The 24,983-nt window shown below is 44.0% G+C and overlaps 1 protein-coding gene across 11 annotated transcripts in view; it reads right to left on the reverse strand.

Annotated features, from left to right (window-relative positions):
- Git2 (GIT ArfGAP 2) overlaps window positions 1-24,983 on the reverse strand; it is a 52,539-nt gene that overhangs the window by 15,959 nt on the left and 11,597 nt on the right. For 4 of the 11 annotated variants that reach the window (XR_004769492.1, XM_027416015.2, XM_027416012.2 and 1 more), the window contains exons 7-14: window positions 24,249-24,343; window positions 11,554-11,599; window positions 10,455-10,506; window positions 7,505-7,577; window positions 7,160-7,257; window positions 5,814-5,928; window positions 2,506-2,648; window positions 715-864 (exon numbers count right to left, since the gene is read on the reverse strand). Coding sequence is in view for 10 of the 11 variants with exons in the window: in XM_027416015.2 (XP_027271816.1) it covers window positions 715-864; window positions 2,506-2,648; window positions 5,814-5,928; window positions 7,160-7,257; window positions 7,505-7,577; window positions 10,455-10,506; window positions 11,554-11,599; window positions 24,249-24,343 (772 nt within the window). In the remaining variant the exon portion in view is untranslated. The remainder of the gene's footprint in view (window positions 1-714; window positions 865-2,505; window positions 2,649-5,813; window positions 5,929-7,159; window positions 7,258-7,504; window positions 7,578-10,454; window positions 10,507-11,553; window positions 11,600-24,248; window positions 24,344-24,983) is intronic. The other 7 variants (XM_027416019.2, XM_027416016.2, XM_027416022.2 and 4 more) reach the window with 4 other exon arrangements.

Consider the following 24,983-nt stretch of genomic DNA (forward strand, 5'->3'; position numbering starts at 1 on the left):
CTGCTCTAGGGGACTGGCTAGGAATGTGCTGAACACATGGGTTGTCACTCCTTGCTAGTACAGGTAGAGTGTGTGGGAGTCTGCTATGTGTCAAGCCCTGCTCTAAGTGGCAAGTCCTAGCAACCTAGGATGCTGAGATGTTGGAGAGGGTTGCAGGGTAGCAGTCAGAGTCAGTGCCAACAGAGGAAGCACCTTGCATGGTGTGTGCTATGACGTTCACATTGTTTTGCATCATATGATTAATCTTTACATTGTGTGATTAATCTTTACAATCAGTAATTGGGGGGAGGGGAACCACATCCTAGAAGTAGCTTCCAGACCCCCATGAAGCCTAGGATAGGGCAAAGCTCTGCTGCCTCACAAACACCAGGCAGCTTGTTAGGTCTTTGAAGCACTTATTCTGAATGCATTTTTAGATGCCAATAATGCATTTAGAAGCACACACTGAACTACATCTACAGTCAAACAGGAAAACAGAACCCAGGGCCTTATGCATGCTAGGCAGATGCTTTACCACTGAGCTATAGTCCCTAGTCCTACTCTGGATGCATTTCTAATCAGAAGTATTTCATTTCAAACATCCACACACATCCGGCTTTCAAGAAGACAACTTGGCCCGGAACTTCTATTCTGTCACAGTAAATGGTTTTCTTCCCTCGCCCTTCTGCTCTGGGATCAGTGAGTCAACCATCCTGGCATTGATTAACGTGTTACCTTTTTCTGCATAATTCTCAGCTCGTCACTCAAGTTGTTATTCACCTTCATTAGCTGCTGTATCTTGGCCTCAGAAGCCACTAGGGCGCTTTTGACCTCCATAAACTCCTGCACAGTGACTGGTCCATCTGACAAATCTGAATCTAGGCTCTAAAAATAAATTGGGGAAAATGTTCACAATCTGAGACGATAATGTTAAAGACTAACAGCTAAAGAGTTTCAATCTCTGGCCATGCCAGTGGAATTGCAAAGTTAAACCAAATGAGGAGCAGGGGCACTGCAGTACTTTTGAAATTTTAGTCAGAAGTTCCTAAAGTCAGGTAGGGAGCTGCAAACCTATGCGGACACTGACTGGCTATGGTCTGTCCTGACTTGCATACATTTCCCTTCAAGAATTCATTCATTCACACTATTTATTGAGCACCAAGCAATTTCAGAAGAGAAAGCAAACCAAGACTGCTGCTTCCATGGTGTTTGTTTCCCAGCAGCGTGAGAGGGGATAACTGACATATGATACCCAGTGGGACTGAAGGTGATTAGTGCTATGGAAACAGATGCAGTGGAGCAGGGCAGGGCGCAAAGCTGAACCAGCACATTAAGGAGCTGAGGTGAGCTGAGGGCATCGGTGAGAATGTCTTGAGGAGACGCTTTGAACCAGCAGGGAGCTCAGCTAGAAGGAGCAGATGCTTGGAGGGAAGGGTGGGAACCTAATCAATCAATGGAGGGTCTAGCCCTAAGGGTCTGGTAATGATCTAAGCTTTCACTGAGTGGATTGGTACCTGGGCAGTCCATGCAGGGGTGCCCCTTCTGCCAGTATGAGGTAGCAAATGCTGGACCTAGCTCTTAAATCTACCTCCCTGCTTCAAGCCTCCAACTCTCTAGCCTATCTTATTATTATTCTAGTCTGTGGAGTGCCTCTGTGGATCAGTCCTGAGGCTTCAGCCTGCACTGGGATGGGGCCTTCTAGACTCATGTTCACAGTCCAGTGCCTCAGTCTCTCCTACTAGGCCCCTCTGGCCCAAGCTCTGAGGCAGTTCTGTGGTCAGCCCTTCAGCTATCTAAGAAGCTTTCCAACTAAAACCTTCCGGGCTCTGCACTGCCCTCTAGACCTTGTCCTCCAGTGTGGTGTCATGAAGCCCTGCACTGGCTGCTCCTCCTCTCTGCCCAGACGTCCCCACTCCACCTTCTTTTTGTTTAAGAACCCTAAATTGTCAAGAGCCTCGACCCTTGACGGGCTCTCTTCGCACCCCGCTAGTTTGTTTGTACTTTATGACGTATGCCACCTGTACGGTGTATGTTTTATTGTCACCACCCCAACTGGTGACATCTCGGGAAAGGAGATGAGCCTCACTGGGAGAAGAGCATGCCAAGAAGCTGCTCAATAAAAACTTGAGTGCACAAAAGCCTCTGGTCATGCTGCACAAAACAGTCATGACACCAACAGGGCCAACTCTTCACTTGCTCAGGGACAAAGGGCCTTATTTTAAGAGCATTTACTTTTTTTGTCAGTGCTTGGCCTGAGGTAGCAAGGTACCCAACTTCATCCACAGTATCTTTGAATGGCTAACCCTTGCCAATTTTTCAGGCAAGCTTTATTTATTTATTTATTTATTTATTTATTTATTTATTTATTTATTTTTACATGTGTATGTGTGTTTTTCCTGGTGGTGCTAGGAATTGAACTCAGGGCCTTGTTCATGTTCATTCAGCATGTGCCATTCAGCATCAGCCCCAGTGGGAGAACAAGTTTTAAGAGACACAAGTCTGTCCTGTGTGTGTGTGTCCTCTCACCTTCTGCCGGTGTGCCTTGCTTGCTCTGGTTTCCACGTCTGTGTCTTCATCTGACGCCACACTGTCATAGTCTGGCTGGTCGTTGTCCTGGCTTTCAGTGCTATGCTGGTTACTGACCGTTCTCAGTATGAGTTCAACATTATCTGTTCGCAGAAGAGGGAAAACTATGTCAGACTTAAAATATATTTTTTCCTACTAAAATAAACTACTAGGATGACTTTCTGGTTTACCCATTTAAAGGACTGAAAGACAGAAACAGTAACATTGTAATCTCGCCCACAGAGGGCTAACACAGTAAGCAGCCCAATGGACAGCTACACAGAGAAGGTCAAGTTCCTGATCTGAGCTTGTAGGGGTCTTACCTAGGTCCCCTGCATATATGCTATGGCTGAGTAGCTTGGTGTTCTTGTGGGACTCTTAATAGTGGGAGCAGGGGCTGTCCTGCTCAGAGTCAGTCTTATGCCTGTTTGCCGGACTCTTTTCCTACTAGAGGGCTGCTGCTCCAGCCTTGATGAGTACCTGGTCTACTATGGCTTGTTATGCGGTTTTGGTTGATGCTCCTGGGTGGCCAGCTCTTTTCTAAGGGAGACAGAGTAAGGGTGGATCTGGGGGAGAGGAGAAGGGTGGGGGCGAGACTGAGGGGAGGGGAGCAGAGGGAGTGGAAACTTCAATCGGGATGTAATGTATGAGAGGAGGAGGAGGAGGAGGAGGAGGAGGAGGAGGAGGAGGAGGAGGAGGAAGAAGAAGAAGAAGAAGAAGAAGAAGAAGAAGAAGAAGAAGAAGAAGAAGAAGAAGAAGAAGAAGAAGACAAGAATCCCTGATCCACCTGCTGTGGCTGGACAAACTCTTGGGTCTGCCAGACTGAGGAGGAACATCTTGGGTTTGCATACATGGAGCACAGCTTCAAAGCTAAAAACCTAAGGTGAAGTGATGCAACTGGATAATACTTGTAACGTTCCTATAGGGGAATGGCAAGCTAAACAGAAAGTAGTCAGGTGTGGTGACACACGCCTTTAATCACAGCACCAGGGAGGCAGAGGCAGGCGATTTCTATAGGTTAGAGGCTAGTCTCATCTAAAAAGCTTCCAGGACAGCCAAGGCTACAGAGAGACCCTGCCTCAAAAACAAACACCCAGAAAGTACACAGCCTAGAAATCAGGTGCTCAAAGAATAGGGACAGTGGCATTACGTGGCATTCATTTGACTCCTGGTTACAAGTCAGACAAGTGGAGAGTGGACACACATGTACATTATCAGTCATATCTGTTTCACAGATGAGCAATGACTTACAGACTCTGATTTGTTTAGAATAAAAAGCTCACAAACCACCCAAGTTTGTGATTTATTTTGGGCAACTCAAGTTATGCTCCAATTTCTAAGACTGTTTTATAGGCAGCTTTACCTGGAGGTAAATTCTGGCTTCTTAAGAGGTAGAGGTGTTATTTTACTTTTTAAGATGAATCATTAAAACCAACTGACTACAGGGGATGGTGACACTAATGAGTGACGGTGGGGACCACTGCAGTCTCTACCATACTCTGGCCTGTTTCTCTCTGTTCATCTCTCTATGTATGTAAGCACACAGTCTTGTTATTCTCAGTGAATATATCCTAAAAACTTGTCACTGAGGTTCTTAAAGGAGACAGAAGACTAGAGTTCTTGAGAATCACAGCATTTTCATGAGCCAACACACAGCCTTGTTTTACAAGCTTCTATCTAAGGACTCCCTATGTAACACACACCATGGATTCATGACCACAGTCTGAGGCCAATAGTCATGCCAGGAAATCAGACATAAAACCTAACACACATACTTTCCCCGATGTCTCTTTTCCACCTCCTGGCACTCAGGGACATTGCTCAACACCTTCCCCACTATGCTTGGAGCCATTTTTTTTTTAATTAAGCAGTGAAGTCAACAACAAAAAGTATGAGAATGTGGACAAACGTGGTACTAAGTAGTCTATGAAAGGCACTTACACAGTATAAAACTGAAATATAGAAGCAGGAAGGTACAAGACTCAACTTCAGCCAGGGATGTACTTTGGGCAAATACTGAATCTACTGTTGAGGAGCGATTCCATGTGCATATTCGCATATGGTTTAGTCTCCTGGGCACAGCCATCTCTGTAAATACACTTACTTCCCTTACAAAATGTAGACTACATTAAAATTGTACTATTTCACTTCACATCACTGTTTCTGGAAGCTGTTTGTGTACTACTCATGTGATGGGGAATGTACTACTGTGTATGTTTATCTTATTGATTATTGAATAAAATACTGTTTGGCCCATGAGACAGCAAGTTAGACGGAACTAGGAGTCAAAGAGGATTCTGGGAAATGTAGTAGAGAAGTGTTGATCCAGGCAGAAAGTGACATAGCAAGGAGACTCATATTTAAGTGAAAGAGAAACAGGAAGGGCCCTCTTTTCCCCTTCCTCCTCCAGCGGCAGGATGTGATCCACCAGCCAGGAGGGACACCAACAAGGCGTCCGATAAGATAAGTCTTATAAAATATATAGATTTATGATAATTAAGACTGAGCTAACAGATGAGGAATACTAGTCATTGGCCAAGCAGCATTGATACAAATTTCTGCGTATTTCTTTGGGCCTAACTCAGGCAGGCGGCTAGCGTAAAGCTCACACGTGGTGGTGGGGCTCAGGCAACTTTTGGCAGATAGATTTATAGTAACACTCATGTGTCTGTTTCTCTAGAATTTATTATTTAGCTGTTTCTAATGTCACTGATATTATACCAACACACATGAAACATCGGATCATCTCTCCTTTAGAGTAGGCTTGTTTTGAGGTTCACATATGCATACTCTCCACATTGCAACTTCACCAATCTAATTCACCTTCCCAGTCTTCATTCTTGGTTGAATTACAGAACCAAATTCTTCAACAAACAAGAGGAAACACAAATTATTGTCAGTTTACCGTCTGCCTTTGGGGAATGCGATCTTGACTGGAACCGTACTTTTTAATGGCACAAATACTTTAAGTGCCTCAAAATAAAAGTAGTCATTTCTGTATAGAAAAATCGAGAAAATAGGCATGGGCTGGTTGGAGGGAGTGGCTCTTATGTCTGCAGACTGGTTCTCTAAGAGCCATGCTGAAATGGATGCTCATCGAGTTTTACACTTCTGGTCACAATGCTTCTTGCTATATACACTTAAAAAGTTTACAGCAGCAAATTCCAAATATTTAGAGGCAGAGGGCTCTGAAAGTAAGAGATATCAGGGAAATAGAACTCTAATCTAGAATCTTCACTTTCTCATTTATGTCAGAGTGGGACACTTGCCTTGTGACCGGGACAGAGGACTGCCCTGCTGCTGTCTCCTCTTGGCGTCACTGAGGATGTCGATGACCAGCGTAGCAAACTCGTGGGCATTAAACCGAGCTAATTTCTGTCTGCCCTAAAGGGGAGAAAGTAACGGGAAAGACTTTTCAATGTAAAAATATAAGCATGAGTAATGACAGCAAATGTCAAGACTGTCACACTTGTACAAAGGTCTCCCAGCTCAACCATATTAACTCCATCGCCACCCTTCTCCAATTAACACCAACATTTGCTGTTATGAATTCAAATAAAATGGTTCTGGCAGGATGTGTCGTTCATGCTGGAACATGTGATTTAGCACATGAGGCTGAGTTCAATCTCCAGCACTATCAGAATATAAAAACACAGTTCTAGCCAGGTGGACCTCTGTGAGTTCGAGGCCAGCCTAGTCTACAGAGAGAGTTCCAGGACAGCCAGGGCTCTACACACAGAAAAACCCTGTCTCAAAACCAAAAAACAAACAAACAACAAGGTGAATCTGGAGGGAAATTTCCAAATTTAAAGATGAGGTTATAGGCTGGGCATTGGTGACGCACGCCTTTAATCCCAGCACACGGGAGGCAGAGGCAGGCGGATCTCTGTGAGTTTGAGGCCAGCCTGGTCTCCAGAGCGAGTGCCAGGATAGGCTCCAAAGCTACACAGAGAAACCCTGTCTCGAAAAACCAACCAAACAAACAAACAAAAAAAAAGACGAGGTTATAGTCTGGATATGGGTCTGTTCCTTCAGTCATTAGTTGGAACTAAAACCCTTCCTCATTTTCTCACTTCTCTGTCAAACAATGAGGCTCCTTTTAATATTCCATTGTTACAGACAACACACATGTATAAATCTGCTTTTTTTTCCAGAAATATTCTTAAATGAGGATTTCTTCGTACAAGGATTTAAATAAATTTGAGGTTTCTGATCAATCAATAAACAATCTTCCTCCCTTCCTCTCCTCACTTCTTCTCTCCCCGATCTCTGTCACAGTCTTGCTATGTAGCCCAGGCTGGCTTCAAGCTTGAGGTTCTCCTATCCCAGCTTCCTGAGCACTGAGGTCACACAAGGAGCCAACAAGTTGCCTGACTGTCATATGCAGCTGCCCAGTCTTGTCATGAGAGCCTATCCTGCTCCACTACCAGCCTAGTGTCCTTTACTATCTTTTACCATTTCCTTTCATGTTTGTAAGTTCTTTTTATTTTTTTCTATTCATATCTGCTTTTCTTATTCAATCTCAAGTTGTCTGTTTACATGTATACAGGACACTAAATACCACGACACCAGTCATTTCCCAAATAATACTAACTTTTCACACTGGGTCACTTGCCTGGTTTCGTGTTGAGGAGTACTCAGGATTGACCGGAAGAAAGGGGACGACGGTTGTCTCTGTTACCAGGGTGCTGTGGTTTTGCGTGGCAAGCCAGACTAGCCGGAGGAAAAGAGCCAGAGACAGTATCTCATCACACCTGTGGTGCCAGAGTTCTGCTGGGAGGCACAGCTCACACACAACGAGCTCACACACTACGAGCACACTCCAAATTCAACACACGCAAAAGTACATGTCAACACATGGGTTATGAGGACAGAAGCAACTGGGCAAGTAAAACACAGGCTGGCAGCTTGCCACCTCCCACTGAGAACAGAAGCCTAGAAAAGCCGCATGTTAAGTCACCTGCATCAGTCTCTCGCCTGTCAACTTCATCGTATACATCCATGGCAAGTTCTTCAAACAAATGATTACTTAGCTGAAAGTAAAAATATCAGGACACAAGGGACAACAGTTAACACCAGGAGGATGCCTGTGACATAGTCACCCTTTATCTCCAACCTCTTACTCAAAGCCAGTGCCTAGTGAATGCCTCCTGTTACCATTTCCCTGCTAGCAGCAGCTTCCTCTCACAGACTCTACTCCATGACAGGCAGGTTACTGCTACGAAGAGGCAAAACAGGTCTCCACCCTGCTCTCACTGTGGCAGCCAGCACTCTAGTCTCTGCTGTCCTGAGAACTTTTGTCTGCTCCTCTCTAAGTCCCTGGCAGGATAAAGAAGTAAAAGCCTGGGGTGGGGATGGCAACTGAGCGCAGTGGCAGGATGTAAGGCCCTGGACCTGACAGCCATGCTGGTGGGAGTGGGTGAGCACATTGCTGCTCCACACTTCCCAGCTAGGTTTCCTTGCTAACTTTCAACACAAGAGCTGAGCTTTCCCATCAAGCAAAGCAGACTGTGGCTCATCACACAATCACACAGAGCCAGGAACTGTGAGGACTACCAGAGTCTTCCCAGCTGAGACAAGAGCCAGAATCTGGCTCTTCCACCTCATCCTGACACACAGCAACTGTGATCTCTTTGCTGACTGCTTCATGCTCTGAGGGAATTTGTCACACTGCCACTCTGTTTCTGACACCACAAACAGTGCCTGGCATTTGGAGGTACACCCACTTAGATGAACCTGGAGGTCTTTTATTTAACATTAAAAAAGAAAAAACAAACAAACAAACAAAAAACAGCTGCTACAGAGCCCTCAAGAGGAAATGCCTATGATGCCCTGCTGTGTTAAAAAAAAAAGTATAAAATTCTGGTATACAATTTCCAGAAGAAAAAAATAGAGACGTACAAATAGGAGATAAAAACTGAAGGAAACACTCCAAATACTGAACTTGAGCTCATGGAGAGTGAGGTAACTAAGGACAAGCCATCTCCTTTTAGTTTTTCTAGTGTCCTCGCATCACACTAATTGTTCACAATAAATCCTGCAGGAATCTTGCCAGGGAATACGAGAAAGTCTGGGAGCTCAATCCAGTTTCTACCTCCAAGGACTGGACTACAAGCTATTTTGTTATCACTTGTGGCAACGTGGCCCACACTGCTGAGGGCCTGCATCTTAAGACACAGTGCTAACAGCACCCTGTTTAATACCATTAGTGAAGCTAGAATTTACTATTGTCCCATTTTACAATAGAGGGACAGATATTATTGGCCTTAAGACTTCAAAATGTTAACATTTAATAATTCAAAAATACATTGTTTTTGGTTGTATTTCCCTCAGTTTTTCACTTGGAAGGAAAGTGAGCATATGAGACAGACATAGGGAGGGAGGGAAGGAATGAAAGAAGGGAACAGAAGAAAAGGGCGTATAGAGGAGGAAGGTGGTGGGGGACAGATGCTACCCTGGCACTGGTAAGAGCAGCCACCTCTGAGAATCAGACCCCAGGATGCCCTTTTTCCCAGCACCCCTGCTAGAGGGGAGGTTCTGTGCTTGTAGGGCTGAGGGTGAGACCGGCCATTGAGCCTAACACACAGCCTAAGTCTGGAGAGCATATTAAACTCCATCCAAGGTATTTATTTAATGCTTGTCCCATGTTAGATATCATAGACAAGCTCAGGTTCTGTGTGGCATCCAGCCCAGTCAACACAGGTCAGGAGTCTGACTGTCTGTCTGCCTGTTGTGTATAACAACTTTGCTACAGATAACTAGTACTAAAGGAAAACACACACTCCCATGCTGCCCTGAAAGCTCAACATCTCATTTATCTTACTATATGTCCTCCTTAATTTAAAAAAGGCATTGAAACACACAAACACACAAACTGCAGATACAGAACACAGATACACCAAACAAATTGAATAAAACACATTTATTTCACAATACAGTTAAGTACTAGTAAGGATAAATTTACTATTTGTGATACTCAGTGGTACCGTATGAGGTTCTAAAAGGGTCTCTTGTGAAAAGGAGAAGAAGGGAAAAATCACAAATCAGGGAAGTTGGGCTTTACCTACACCACGGAGGTGCTCAGGCTCCGCAAGTGCTAAGAGGAATGGGAACTAGGCAAGGCAAACATGCAGCAAGAGTCCTGGAGCAGGGCTTGAAGCAGTTACTTTTGACTTCAGAGAGCTAATTCACAGAGCCACCCCAACATTGCTTGTACACCTAACCAGATGGGAAGTAACACTGTGCTAAACGGTCCTTAAAGGTGGCAAAAAGAAGCAAGGGGTCTTGGTTCTGACCCAAGGAGCATCAAGAAGAGGTAAAGAGTGAAATCTCACAAGGAAACCAATAAGCACCTGGTGAGGCTTCATGGGAAGGACTGACAAAGGGAAATCACTCTCCCAGGGCATCTCCAAATATAAAGATTAATGTAACCGACAGGCCTGGGTAGACACACATGGGTCCAGACCATCAGCTTTCGGAAGTGTAAATGTAAAAAGCTCTGAGGAATGGCATACACTGGGCAGCAGGAAGAATCATGCCACTCCAGTGAATGAATGTACCTGACTTACTGCCTTGGCAGCATCAGCTATTGCTATTCCTTACTGTCCTATGTGACTGATATAAGAAATGCCATGGAAGGACACCCCACTCACTCTAGTACCCTGAGAAACACCCAGAATTCTGGCAAACAACACAGGCAGGGGCTGCATTTTTAACATGACAGAAAAGAGCACAGATTGTCTGAAGTAGTTAGAGCACTGGATGTACTCAAGTGCTCTTAGTCTTCATTGCTACATATAGCATGACAGCCTACTTCTAATTCAACAGTCATTTGATGTAACAGGTAACTCAGACTGATAATAGGGACCGGCAGGTTTCCATGCTGGAGCTCACCAGGAAGAGATACTCACAGACTGAAGCTTCTTCTTGGCAGCTTTTGCCAACTCAGACACATCCAGGCTGCTGAGGAAATGCACAAACCATTAAGCAAGTAAACAGAAGCTGTGAGCGTTCTATAAGATTAAGACACCCAAGGGATGAAACTATTATGGTTCATGGAACCGCTGGAGTCAAGCATCTGTAGCCAAAGAGTCACTGAACAGACTGAAACAGTTTGGCCAGCGACTCCTAGAAACCCAGTAGTCAGGTAATATGTTACAGAGAAAAGGTGCTGTGCCACAGCTGGATGACAAAAGCTACTGTTCACTCCATCTCTAGGCCTTGGTATGTGGCTCAGGGGTAAAGTGTTTGTCTAATGTATGAGCTGTTGAGTTCCATCCATAGCACAGAGGAAAAAAAGGGCAAAAAATAAAAAGGAAAATGGAGAAGAAAACTGACAAACCAGGAAGACAAGAGCACAGCCGGAACAGCAGTGACTGTTCTGTGTACTCTGGCAGCACTGGCCAAGAGCTGCAGGGCGCATGGCTGTGGCAGTGAAGCCACCTCACCTTATAGACCAGGGGCCCCAAGCAAGGGCCTTTTTTGCCCAGCTCATGAACTAAGGATACTTTTACATTTTAAACATTTTGGGTAGAGGAGGAAAAAGACCATTCATTTTTCAAGATCTAAAAATTCCGAGTTTCAGTACCTGGCCCATTATCTTAAGAGCCCTCTGACTCTAGAGGACAAGCTGACAACTGTGACAGGCTCACAGTGCTTAACATATTTCCTAGCCCTTGACAAAAATCATTTGCCAAACCCTGTTGTAGGCCAAGAATATAATCTCTTGCGACACAGAAACACCTGTGAATATGACCTCTCAACACAAAATACCAGGACAACTGGCCAAAACAGTGGCAGCATCACTGCCTCCAACTCGTCATTAGTGCATCTGGGATCTGCGCTCTTTCCAAGTTAAGTTTCACACGGTGGTTTACTTACAGCCGTCTTATTTCCAAAGTGTATAGCCATAAAAGAGAAAAATGTATGGGCTCTGTTAAACACAAAATATAACACTTACATACTGCAAACCAAGGCAATGTTGGGTAGATAAACTAGACTGGTCCTTACCTGTCTGCCATTTGAGGGATTATAAAGTGCTGTCCATTTTTGTGATCTGAAACAGAAACCAAAGTTTTGTTCATATCAACACTGAGATATACAAAGGAGTGCCACCATTTTTATTTTCAGTTTAAGTTTTCCAGTTAGTCACCTTCCATAAACATGTGTCACAGGGAGAAACAGAAGAAGTTCTAAGTTCCCTGAGACCTCTCTAGTTCCAGACATCATTCGGCAGAAAACCCATGCTTGCCAACCCTTGCAACTGATTAGCTCACCCCCAGTACAACTGATAGAAGAAAGCTGAAGAAGCCAGGTCAGCTGAGAGCAGGCTCATCAGCTCTCGGTGGCAGATGGCAGAGCTGCACCAAGCTTGGGAGAGGTTCAATGGAACAATCAGGGGAGATGGGCCAGGGCTACAGCAGGTGTGCTTTGCAGGTAGATCCAGAGCGACTCCACCTTGCCATCTGCTGAGCAACTGTGCCCTAACCTAGATTCTAGAACAATGATTTACATTCCAATGAACAAAACCACTACAAGCACCTATGCAGGTTTTGTGCACACTCAGTTTACCCTCTTAGGCAATGCCTGGGAGTGGGAGCACATGGTAAATGTGTGTCTTACTTGGGAGGACAGCTAGCAATCTATCGCAGCACAATGGTAGCTAAGGCAGAGGGACTGTGAGTCTGAGGTCCACCTGAGCTACGCAGCAAGATCCTGGACAAACATTAACAGCAAACCCCTTCTTCAGGGTTGTACACACAGCATCGCATGTGAGGGACTTATTCCATGTCTTTCCCTGACCTACACTAGTAGTTCTGGGGCAGCATCCATCACACTGCAGTTTTAATTTTCTAATCTGCATTTCTGTAATGGCTAATGACGATAAACTCCATGTGCTTGTTTTTTGTTATTGTTTTGTTTTCCTCTTTTTCATCTTTATGAGATGGTCTTGAACTCCAGGGCATAGGAAATGGCCCATAGCCCGGGGAGGTGGCTCAGAAGGTAAAACCTCTAGCTGTGAAAGCCTGACAACTGACTTCAGAACACTGGCCCACGTGTACATGCTCACAAAAACAAACTTGTACACAAAGTCTCACACATACATGGACATGGTATTGCATGTCTATAATCCCAGCCCTTAGGAGGACGGTCAGAGTTCAAGGTGATCTTTGAACACATAGCAAATTAGAGACCAACCTAAGCTAATGAGATCCTGTTTGATTTCTTTTTCTTTTAAATTTTTTAAATTTTATTTTTATGTGTATTCATGTTTTCCCTGAATATCACAAGGTGCCTTGTGCCCACAGAGCCCAAAAGGTCAATAGATCTCTTGGAACTGGAGTTATAGGCAGTTGTGAGCCAACGTGTGGGTGCTGGGAACAGAACCCAGGCTTTCTGCAAGAGTAGCAAATGCTCTCAACTACTGAGCCATCTATCAATTGAACCCTCACCCTCTTTAAGACAGGGTCTCACTGTGTAGTTCTGGCTGACCTGGAACTCAAGAGACCCTACTGCTTCTGCCTCTCATATGCTCAGATTAAAGGTGTGTACCACCACCACTACCCTGTCAAGATCCTGTTTTCAAAATTACGAAAGAGAAATGATTCTTCAGAGGAACATGACTACATTCTTTAACGCAGTCCCTCCTATGAGCAGTCAGGTGTTCAGGCTCCTTATAGCAGGAGTATGTGCAAGAACCAGCTTAGTGCCCGGCCCAACTGTCATCAGACACAGCAGTTGATAGGAACAGATGCCAAGACCCACAGCCAAACATTAGGCAGAGAGAGAGCCTAAATTGGAGATCTGCATTGGGTCCCTTGCCTTGGAGCTTGGGGAACCCCCAGAAGAGAGGGAGGAAGAACTGCAGGAACCAGAGAGGTTGAGGACACCAGAACATGGCCCACAGAATCAACTAAGCAGGGCTCATAGGGGCTCACAGAGACCAAAGTGACAATCATGGAGCCTGCAGTGATCTGCACTAAGTCCTTTGCATGAATGTCATGGTTGCTAGCTTGGTGTTTTAGTGGGATTCCTAACAGTGGGGGTGTCTCACTCTTTTGCCTGATTTTTTTTTTTTTTTTTTTTTTTTGAGACAGGGTTTCCCTGTGGCTTTGGAGGCTGGTCCTGGAACTAGCTCTTTTAGACCAGGCTAGTCTGGAACTCACAGTGATCCACCTACCTCTGCCTCCCGAGTGCTGGGATTAAAGGTGTGCGCTACCACCGGCCGGCTCTTTTGCCTGATCTTAACTCTTTTCCTCCTATGGGACTGCCTCACCTAGCTCTGATATGAGGGTTTGTGCCTAGTCTTATTGCATCTTGTTATCCCATGTTAACTAGATACCCCTGGGAGATCTGGTCCTTTCTGATGGGAAACAGAGGAGTGGATCTGTGGGAGAGAGAAAAGTTTCAGGCAGCTGGGAAGAGTGGAGAGGGGAAACTGCAGTCAGGATGTGTTCTGAAAATAGAATATTACTTTATGTAAAGATGTGTGGCATTTGTTTTTGCTACATAACTTTATGTAAAGATGTGTTGCTTTGCCTACCTAAGGCACCTGATTGGTCTAAAAATAGCTGAACAGGAGTAGAGGGATAGGTGGGGCTGCTGGGTAGAGAGAATAAGTAGGAGAAGGACTCTAGGCTTGAGACACTCAGAGAATGAGGGGAAAAAGAGAGGGAGAGGCCTGGGGCTAGCCAGGCAGTAGCCAGTCAGTCAGGCAGCCACCAGCCAGCCACAGAGTAGGACATACAGAATGAACAATAAAATGCCCAAAGAAAAACATAGATTTAGAGTAACAGGTTTATTTAGGTTATAAGAGCTAGTGGGACAAGCATCAGCTAAGACCAGGCATTCATAACTAATAGTCAGTCTCCATGTTATGATTTGGGAGCTGGTTGGCAGTCCAAGAAAGGCTGCTACAAGGATGTATTGTATGAGAGAAGAATAAAGAGAAAGACCCGATCCTTCCCCAGCAGAGCTCTACTGCTGGCGCTGCAGGCCTGTTGCACCAGCACTGCACCGGCTGAGCGCTAGTGCTCAAACGCCCCACATGCACGTGCTCTTGATGAATATTCTTTATTGAGAATGGATCGCCAAGCCCAGTGGTGGTGGTGGCGCACGCCTTTAATCCTAACACTTGGGAGGCAGAGGCAGGTGGATCCCTGAATTCGAGGCCAGCCTGGTCTACACAGCAAGTTCCAGGATGGCTATGGTACACAAAGAAACTGTGTCCTTTTTTGTTTTGTTTTTGTTTTTTGAGACAGGGTTTCGCTGTGCCTTTGGAGGCTGTCCTGGAACCAGCCAGGTTGATCTCGAACAGTGGAAACACTGTTTTGAAAAACAAACAACAAAAAGAAAAAAAGGAAGGAAAGAAGGAAGGAAGCTGTGATTTCCAATATCTGGCTTATTTTTTCACTCTTTAGTTGTGGAGAGAGCAGGGGCTTTTGGTTTTGAGGCCAGGTGTGATGGTACTGAGCAAACCCAGGACTGAGGGGCTGAGCAAAAAGGACTGCACAGCCCGGCAGTGGTGGCACACGCCTTTAATCCCAGCACTAGGGAGGCAGAAGCAGGTGGATCTCTGTGAGTTTGAGACCAGCCTGGTCTACAAGAGCTAGTTCCAGGACAGCCTCCAAAGGCACAACGAAACCCTGTCTCGAAAAAAATCAAAATAAATAATAAAATAAATAAAGGACTAAAAGACTTTGATGTCAGCCTAGTATAGGACAGAGACTCAAAAACAGTGAATGAGGAAATGAGAGTGTGCTTTTGACAAAGCACAAATTATTAACAAAACAAAATCTAAGAACTTTAACCAGGATCACAAGATCTCTCATTTTATAACTTTAGGTCTTACGATTAGACTTATGCCTAGATTATTCTGGTATAAAGTTTTGGTAGATGTTCATTCTCCTACACATGCAGTGCAGTTGTTCCTATACAACAATACCACATGCATTCGCACTAAATAATAAAGGGAATATGATTCAGAGCTGTTGGTTTTGTGCTGTGATCTTCCTATACATTGTTTTAGGGATTTTCTTGTTGGTTCCTTGGGATTTTCCATATAGATACTATTTCATCTGAATGGGGAAAAGTTTTATTTCTTCCTTTTTCAATCTCTATGGGAGGTAGAGTTTCTGGAATTTCGCTGAGTAGGAATGGTGAGAATGGACACTGGCCTCAGGAGAGCAGTTGCTTTTCTGGGGAAGACAGGATCCAGTTAAGCAAGCCCCATCTGTTTCTAGTTTGCTAGGTTTTTTTCCCCCCAAAATTATGAATGGATGTTGAATTTGGCCAAATGCCTTTTCTTTCTTTTTTTAAAGATTTTATTTATTTATTATGTATACAACATTCTGCTTCCATGTATATCTGCACACCAGAAGAGGGCACCAGATTTCATAACGGATAGTTGTGAGCCACCATGTGGTTGCTGGGAATTGAACTCAGGACCTCTGGAAGAGCAGTTGGTGCTCTTAACATCTGAGCCATCTCTCTAGCCCCCCAAATGCCTTTTCTATACTCACTGACAATTGTATAATTTCTGCCTTTTAGTTTATTAATGCCCTGAACTACATTAACTGATTTTTTAAAAAGGTTTTCTTTTTTTTTTTTTTGGTTTTTTGTTTGTTTTCTACGTGTATGGGTGTTTTGTCTGTAAGTATGAATGGGTACCACATGTGTATCTGTGTACTCAAGGTCAGAAGATGGTGCCAAATGCCTCGAAACTGGAATTACAGATGGATATGAGCCAATTTGTGGATGCTGGGACCTAAACCTGGGTCCTCTGCAAGAGCAACAGGTGGTCTTTCTTAACCACTGAGCCATCGCTCCAGTCACATTAACTGTTCTCCAGTAAATTATGTTCCAGTGGTTATGCTGCATTTTTTCTTTTTATACATTGCTGGATTTAGTGTGCTAAAATTTGTTGAGGATTTTTGTTTCTGTTCACGGGAACCCCCATGCCTCATTCTTTCTTACTGCTAGGTTTGGTATCCCGCTAACCCGTTAACATGCATTGAGAAGTATTCCTGCTCTTCTTGATATATTTCCTTAAGGGATTTATTCTCATTGTGTGTGTGTGAAAGAGTGCCCATGGAGGCCAGAGGATGGAGACGCCTTTGGAACTGGAGTTACACATGGCTGTGAGCTGCCACATGGGTGCCCGGAAAGAACCCAGACCTCTGGAAGAGCGGACAGTGCTCTTAACTGGTGAGCTTAACTGCATAGCCATCTCTCTAGCCCTCTTCTTATTCTTTGAACCTGATGTTTTCTCCAATGGGATATGTTGAGGTATAATTTCAAATTCTTGAAAAATACAGTTTTACAGGGCTGGGAACTCAGCCAAATAGTAGAGTGTTTGCCAGGCATTCATGAAACCTGATGCCCTGGGTTTGGTCACGGCAATAAGGGACTGGGGAGGAAATGTGTGTAAGTGTATATATGAATATGCATACAAGAGTGTTTATTTATATTCTTTTTCTCGGGATGGATTTTGGTAGTCTGTGGCTTTTAAAGGATTAGTACATTTTATCTAAGTTGTCATATTTATGTGCACAGTTGTAAGTATCTTCCTACTGTTGTTTTCTAGTGCTTGGTGATCAAGCATACAGCCTTGTACATACACTAGAACTATGCCACCAAGTCACAGCCTTGGCTCCTGCTTTTCATTAGCCATTAACTGGCTGGCGTTAAGATCCTTCTTCTTGTAGTATTTATTTATTTATTTATTTATTTATTTATTTATTTGTTTATTTGCAGGGCATGAATAGCCCTCTATCCATTTTCTTGATTTCTATGAAGCATTGCCATGGTAATGTCAATTTTCCCCACTGTTTTCAGTGTAACTGTCCCATGCTGAGCTAGCCATATTCATGCTGGGCCAACTATGCTTACCCTCATCCCTAGCTCCTTTGTGAGGAGACTGATTTGAGAACTACCTTCTCTTCAAATTCAAGTATTTAATGCAATAAAACACTGATTAAATATACCCCCATGAACAGATCTCTCTCCCTCCCCACCATCCTTCCCTTTCTGTTTTTGATGCAGGGTCTTACTATATAGCTGTGGCTAGCCTAGAGCTCATGGTACCGACTAGATTGGCTTTGAACTCACAGGTATCCCAAGTGCTGAGATGGATTAACAGTGTGAACCACCAGGCCCGTCTAATTCTATAAATTGAGATACTGGATTTTTATTTTCATTTAGTTGAAAGCACTTTTGAGCCAGGCATGGTAGTACACAGCAGGAACTCCAGCACTTGGGGTAGAACTGTGGTAGAACAGCATGCTACTGTTTCAGAACAACTCTCCAACCCCCTATGTACTAACTTCCCCTGAGAGTGTCTTTGATACCCACGGATGACTTAAAAATGTGTTCCAAGCTCTTGAGTATTTTCATTTTTATAAATTTCTAGCTCAATCATAACGGTCAGAGGATAAACTTTGTAGAAGTTTAAACTTTTTAGAATAGCTAATGTTTATCACTCAGAACATGGTTTCCCTTGCTAAAGGTGAACTTCAAAAGCAGCATGTGGTCTGCAGGAAGGACTGTGCCTGACCTTCCTCTCAGCCCCACTGGATTCGGTACTCTGTGCATACGTACATACATGTGGGTGCGTGTGCAAGTCAGAAGACAATTCCCAGGGATTTGTTCTGTCCTTCTACCAGGTGGGTCCTGGAGCTTGAACTCAGTTTAAGTGCCTTTGTCCGCTGAGCCTTGGCGGCTCTCCCTTGGTTCTGTTAACACTTGCTTTCTGTGGTTTGCAGTGCTGCAGCTGGCTATGCAGACAGTTAAACTTGCATCTTCTTGGCATATGCTGAACTTTTTGTCATTGTCTCATGTCCCCTCTATCTTTTCTATTTTTCCTTGTCCTGAGGTCTACTCTGACCCATTCAGGGTGGTAGGTCATAGACAGCCTGACATTGGCACAGCTCCAAAGTCTGCACAGACAACTGTTTTATACCTTCTGGTGCTGACTTAGTCATGGTATTGAAGCTGGTTTCTTATAGTGTACAGCTCAGCTTTTGTTCTGTAACTCCTTCCTGACACCACTGCTTTTAAATGATCTATTTAGGTCATTAATAGTACAGTTGTATCTAGATTTATGTCATGTATTACTTACTTTCTTTTTGAGTTTGTTTCCTATTTTCTTTTAATATTTTCAATAAAGATCTTTCAATTATTTGAGTACTACACTACTTAACATTTTAAAATTTACCTCTAAGATCTTTAAAAAAAGATTTATTTATGTATGTGGATGTTTGCTTGCATGTATATCTGTCATATCATTTGGGTGCACTGCTTGCAAAAGCCAGAAGGCACTGGATCCTATGCAACTGGAGTTACAGATGGTTGCAAGATGCCAAGCAGGTGCTAGGAATTTAACCTGGGTCCTCTAGAAAAGCAACCAGTGCTCTTAACCTTAGAGCCATCTCTCCAGCCCTTATCTCTATCTAGGCTTTTTGATCACACCGCTTTGTCTTTTTCTTGTAGCGGCTGTGTTAAGGATTACACTAGAAATTACTCTTTGAAAATGGTACCTTCCCACTTCAAGCAGAATGTAGGAATGCCACTGCATCTCTTTCACCCTTTCTTGTTCCTGTAGCAGCTGCCCAGTACACACACGGAGTCTGCAGTATACTGCATGGTAGAGTCATTGCTGTCAGCTGCCATGCAAATCTGAAGCCTGGGCTCCTCTGCTACCATGAACTACTCAACTCGGCTCTTTATCCCAGTCTAAGATGCCCTCAGCTGACTTGAAGACCCTTCTCTAGCACTGCTGTTAGAGCAATGAAGTCTTTGGGTTTTCTTCATCTTGTAATGTGTTTAATTTGCCTTCATGCTAAAGGTAAGGCTTTACTAGTGCTGGGGTTCCAGGCAGGCAATTCTTTTGTCACTTTAACAATAACGTTTAATCTCTCCTTCATTCCCATGACTTCTGAGAAACATCAGGGCAACCATAGGATACTCAAAAAAGTTGGCACTTCAGATTTCTGCATCATCAGAGATCTATGGCAAATATTCTTAAAGGAAACATTTAAAGGAAAATATGAAACCTGTAGCATTTCTGGTACTGGGCATTTAGTATAAAAGATATTCAACCTCGATGTGTGAAATACTGTTCAGGATGTTTTAAAAACATTTTTTTTCAATGTTAGCTTTCAGCAGTTTGTTTTGATGTGTCTCAAGTACAGTTTTCTTTTGCATTCACCTTTGAAGTTTCATGAATCTTTGTTTTTCAAAACAGGATTTCTCTAAGTAGCCCTGGCTGTCCTGGAACTTGCCTTGTAGACCAGACTCAGAGATCTGCCTGCCTCTGCTTCTGAGTGCTGAGATTAAAGGAGTGCCCCATCACTGTCTGGCTCGAGTTTCACGAATCTTTATGTCTTTTCACAAACTCAGATTTTTTGGTAATATTTCCTGTGCCTGCATGTAGAGGTCAGAGGTGGATATAGTGTGTCTTCCTAAATCACTTTTCCAACCTATTATTCCTATTTTTTAAATATTTATTTTATTTTATGTACATGTGTGTTTTGCCTGCATGTATATACATGTACCAGTTTGTGCCTGGTGCCTGCAGAGGGCCGAAGAGGGCTTTGTATCTCCCCTAGAACTTGAGTTACAGGTGGTTGTGAGGTGCCATGTAGGTGCTGGGAACCAAATCCAGGTCTTCTGCAAGAGTATCTATTACTCTTAACTTCTAGTTCCTCTATCCTAACTGGCCTGGAACTTACTCTGTAGACCAGGCTGGTCTTGAACTCAGAGATCCTCCTGTGTCTGCCTCCAAGTGCAGAGATTTAAAGGTGTGAGCCTCACTTCTACTCCTTTTATAAATTACTTTTGAGATTATAATTACATAATTTCCCCTTCCCCTTTCCTCTAAGGCCTCTCATACAACCCTCCCTGCTCTTTCAAATTCATGGACTCCTTTAGCATTATTTTATATGCACACTTGTATATGTATATACCACCCTTATTTTTTTGAGATAGGGTTTCTTACTGAAACCTGGGACTCACTGACTGATCAGACTAGCTGACCAGCAAGCCCCCACGATCCTACTTTCTCTGCTTCCCTAGTGGTGGGACTTGTGGGCACATACCACATGCCTGGCTTCTTACACCTGCTAGGACCAAGCACAGATCTTCATGCTTGCAAAGCGAGTACTGTATCAATGCAGTGCCCCACCCCATTCTTCTGGTATTCCCCACAGGTCCCTGAGGCAGGCTGCTGTTGGCTCTCCTTCTCTTGTGCTGGGGACTGAGCCCAGAGCCTTCCATGTGGCAGGTAACCTGTCTACTACTGAGCTACTTCACTACCTAGCTATCTAGTTTCAATTTGCTTTTTCTAATATTTCCAGCCTGCTATTAAACCTATTAATTTGGAAAATTTAGCTACTGCAATTTTCAACTCCAATATTCCTTCTCGGTTCTTCTCTGTTTATGTGTCTTTAAGAAAGTTCATTGCTTTTCAGACCATGGTCTTACTGGCTGGTTTAAAATGTTTCTGACAATTCCAACAGGACAACTCCTGGGAGTTGGTTCTCTCCTATTATGTAGGTCACAGGGTCATTCAGGTCACTGGACACCTCATCATCTTCACTGCTGGCCACCAGCTGGCCCCAGGCCTAGCATCTGTTGACTGCTTTCTCCTGCAGCCCCTGAGGTTTTCTTGGCTCTTCATATACTGAGGCATTGGGGATGGAATATGGGATGTTCTTTTTTTTTTTTGGTTTGGTTTTTTGAGACAGGGTTTCTCTGTGTAGCTTTGGAGCCTATCCTGGCACTCACTCTGGAGACCAGGCTGGCCTCAAACTCACAAAGATCTGCCTGCATCTGCCTCCCGAGTACTGGGATTAAAGGCTTGTGCCACCAATGCCCAGCTATGAATATGGGATGTTCTAAACATTGTATTTTAAGACTGAGCCTTTTTCCAAATCTATACAAATTTAGAAGGCCACAGAACAGGTTAGGCTCCACCTGCTGAGCAGGCAGCAAGTGAAAGCAGCAAAAGAAAAGCAATCCATATTTCCCCATGCAGGAGGCCAGACATTTAGGCACCTGTATTGTATACTGTCATCACCGTGCTGCCTGCCCATATTCTGGGCTAAGAGAGAACCTGGGGAATCCCCTTCCTGTCTGCCTCGAGTCTCATTTCATTTCAAATCAGAAAATTTCTTGGCACCTGTTCTGCAGCTGCAGCTCACAGACCCTCAAGCAGACCCATCAGAAGTGAAAGTAAGACACCTCCAGCTTGATGGAACTTCAGGTCCTATCATTCTTAGCTAGCATTTACTTTACAGAGCTACTCTGAGCATTCTGTCTATATAGCTTTTAGCTCCATTCAGCAGGAGAGAAGGGGTAGAGTATGCTTGTTGACACCTTGCCGCTAAAATGGCTCCTAATTTCATTGCACAACTAGGGTGAGAAACAACTGCACACATTTGCATGGACACTGCATAGAGATGGCTCAGCAGGTAAAAGCACTTGCCACCACATCTGACAACCTAAATGTGATCCCCAGAAACCACATGGTGGGACAGAATGACTCCTGCAAGTTGTCCTCTGTCCTACATAACACACACACACACACTCAGCTATCCCGTGTATGGCACTCCCAAAAACATTTTTTTTAAAGAGATGGCAAATACCTTATGAATAGGGTTGAACAGATAATGCATTAGGCTTTGTGTTCGTCTGCCGCAACAGTAATTTCTTCAGCTCTGTTGCTGTTCTGTGACAGCAGCCACACACATCGTCAGCAGGCATGGCTGCCTTCCAGGACAATGTTATTTGATAAACTGGTCACAGGCTGGATAGGTTTGCTGACTCCCACTCCACGTCACAAATAACGCCAATTAAACCCAGGTTCAAGCTGAGAAACTGCTCTGAGACACCTGAGCAACTTATAAACCTGATGATTTAGAAGACTGTGTGAGACCAACTGTCAAGGTCTACTTTCAGTCGCTCTTTATAAGCTGTGTCCCACCTTAAGGATTTTAAGGCTTGTCAGAGGGATAAAGATTAATTTCATTTAATGAAGTGAAAATTAAATGAATAAACCAACAACTGTTCCTATCCTTGGACTCTTTTAGCAACTGAAGGCTCTAGCGTTGCTCCTCTATAGCTCATCCCATGGTGCTCAACAACTGTGGTGTACATTCAACTCTGGTTCAATTATACTCTGGGATCCTTGAAACAGATGTTTCGTTAGAGCGAAAATAGTTTTAAAAACCAAATTCTCAGGTTGACAAGACAGGTCTGTAATTAAAGCTTTGATGACCTGAGTTCTCTCTGTAGAAGAACCCACACGGTGAGAAAGGACTGAATCATGCAAGGTATCCTTTGACATACGCACACGCGCGCACGCACACACACACAGAGTAAATGTAAAAAATTTAAAACTACAAATTTAAGACTTGACCAACTTTATATTTTTATTCATAGTGACAGCTATCTAAAGCAGGTATGGTGGCTCACATCTGTAATTCTAGCATTCAGGAGGCAGAGGCGGAAGGATCAAGACCACTAAGCAGACTTCCAAAGGAGGAAAGCAACCAACAGGCCTACCCAGCTATGACGCCCATGAAATATAACAATGACCAGCGCAGCATGTTAACACCAAGGGTGCAGTAATGGCAGGCATACCTTGGCTGCAACCAACAGCTCTCTAATTGCACTTGGGTTCCTCTCAGTAAGAGGGAAATCATGCCTGGTACTGGAAACTAAGACAACTACGTTCTAAACATTTGTCCTTATTCTCATAGGTAAGTGTAGTCCTCATCCCTCATCAAGGAAACTTCTCTTTGAAACAGATGGGAGACCACTGCAGAAAAACACAATAAAAAATACAGTTGTGGAGCCCAGTTCCAATGGATCCGTCTACATCACAACCCTTGCATCTAAGGCTTATGGATAATCATAGAAGAGGGAGAAGAAAAGTGGTAAGAGCCAGAGGAACTGGGAGTTTAACGTGAGACTGTGTCTCCTAGAAATGCCACAAGCTACACCTATAAAGTTTCACCAACATGGCTGCCTGAACATGATCTGAACAAGGACGGCACAAATACATATGCTAACATGGAAGAGGAAGCTCATGAGGCTCCACAGAGAATTACAGGTAACTAGACTGCTGAGAGCAGAAGAAACAGACTTCCCCAGGGAAGCACACCAATTATAACCAATACTAAATGGCCGACCATTAAAATATACCTACATACAAGTAACATAATACTGGGAAGATTCTATTTATGTACTTAGGAATACATAGATATTCACTCACACACACACACACACTCACACACACACACACACACACACACACACACACACACACACACACACCATTAAAGAAAAAAAGAGGCCATGAGGTCAAAGGAGAGCACAGTGAGGGGAACATGGGAAGGTCTGGAAGGAAGAAAGGGAAGGGGGAAATGACGTAATTATATTATCCAAAAAAAAAAAAAAAATTTAAAAAGTTAAGACCGGCTGAAGGTACACAGCAAAGTTCCAGGCCAAGCTGGGATACACTGAGACCCTATTTAAAGAGTAAACAAAACAAAAATAAAAATTCTGCAGTTGTTATCCTTCCAAATAGAAACCCTCTCAGCAGTCTTCTTGAGGTCACTTTAAGACAGAGGAAGTCATAAAAATGTTGTCCTGACCTGTCTTTCCAGGCCAGAGGCGCAGCAAGGTCACCTCTTCTCCCTCACCTGGTTTCCTGCCGCAGAGGTAGAAGGCCAGCCTGTCAGTCAGCTCGTACTGTATCTCCACGAGGCGCTCCGCCAGCTCATGGTGGCCTCCTTGCCTACCAAGAGAACAAAGCCCCATTGACATGGCTCAGCTCACTGGCATCGAGTCTGCAGAGCACAGAGCCATTCTTAGACACCAAGCAGCTTATCAAACGTGACTCTCTGGAAGGCAGCATGCTGACAGTCATGATCTTTCAGTGTGTTGTCGCCCCCCCCCCCCAAGCTGTGTCCCCACCAGGTACTCATGGGAGACTCATGGGAGGGATAACGAGGTCAGAAAATCAAACTAATCAATGGAAGAGGTTCTCAAAGTCAACTAGAGTGCTCCCAGAAACACTAGTTGGGAGCTCTGATCAGGAAGAATAGGACGGCCCCAGGCCACTACCCTGAAGAAGTCCCTTCCTCCACAAGATCCTGATGCCTGTGGCCACTGCCCTGTCCTAGCCTTGAAGTTACTTTAAAGACTTCAAGGCAGACAGACTACCCTGACACAGAGCTCATCCCTGCAGCTTCTTCTGCCTCTGTACCTGCCATTTCTGCTACAGGAAACAGTGTTTGCCTTTCTTCATTCATAAAATATTTGAGCTGCTTGGAATCCTTTTAGCATATAAGTAAACTGTAACATTGAGACTATTACATGCCAAGTACACAGGAGATTCCAAAGTAAAAACAGTGTTGACGTGGATTCTGTTATAT

Source organism: Cricetulus griseus, chromosome 4, assembly GCF_003668045.3.
Source record: "Cricetulus griseus strain 17A/GY chromosome 4, alternate assembly CriGri-PICRH-1.0, whole genome shotgun sequence".
Classification (NCBI taxonomy): domain Eukaryota; kingdom Metazoa; phylum Chordata; class Mammalia; order Rodentia; family Cricetidae; genus Cricetulus; species Cricetulus griseus.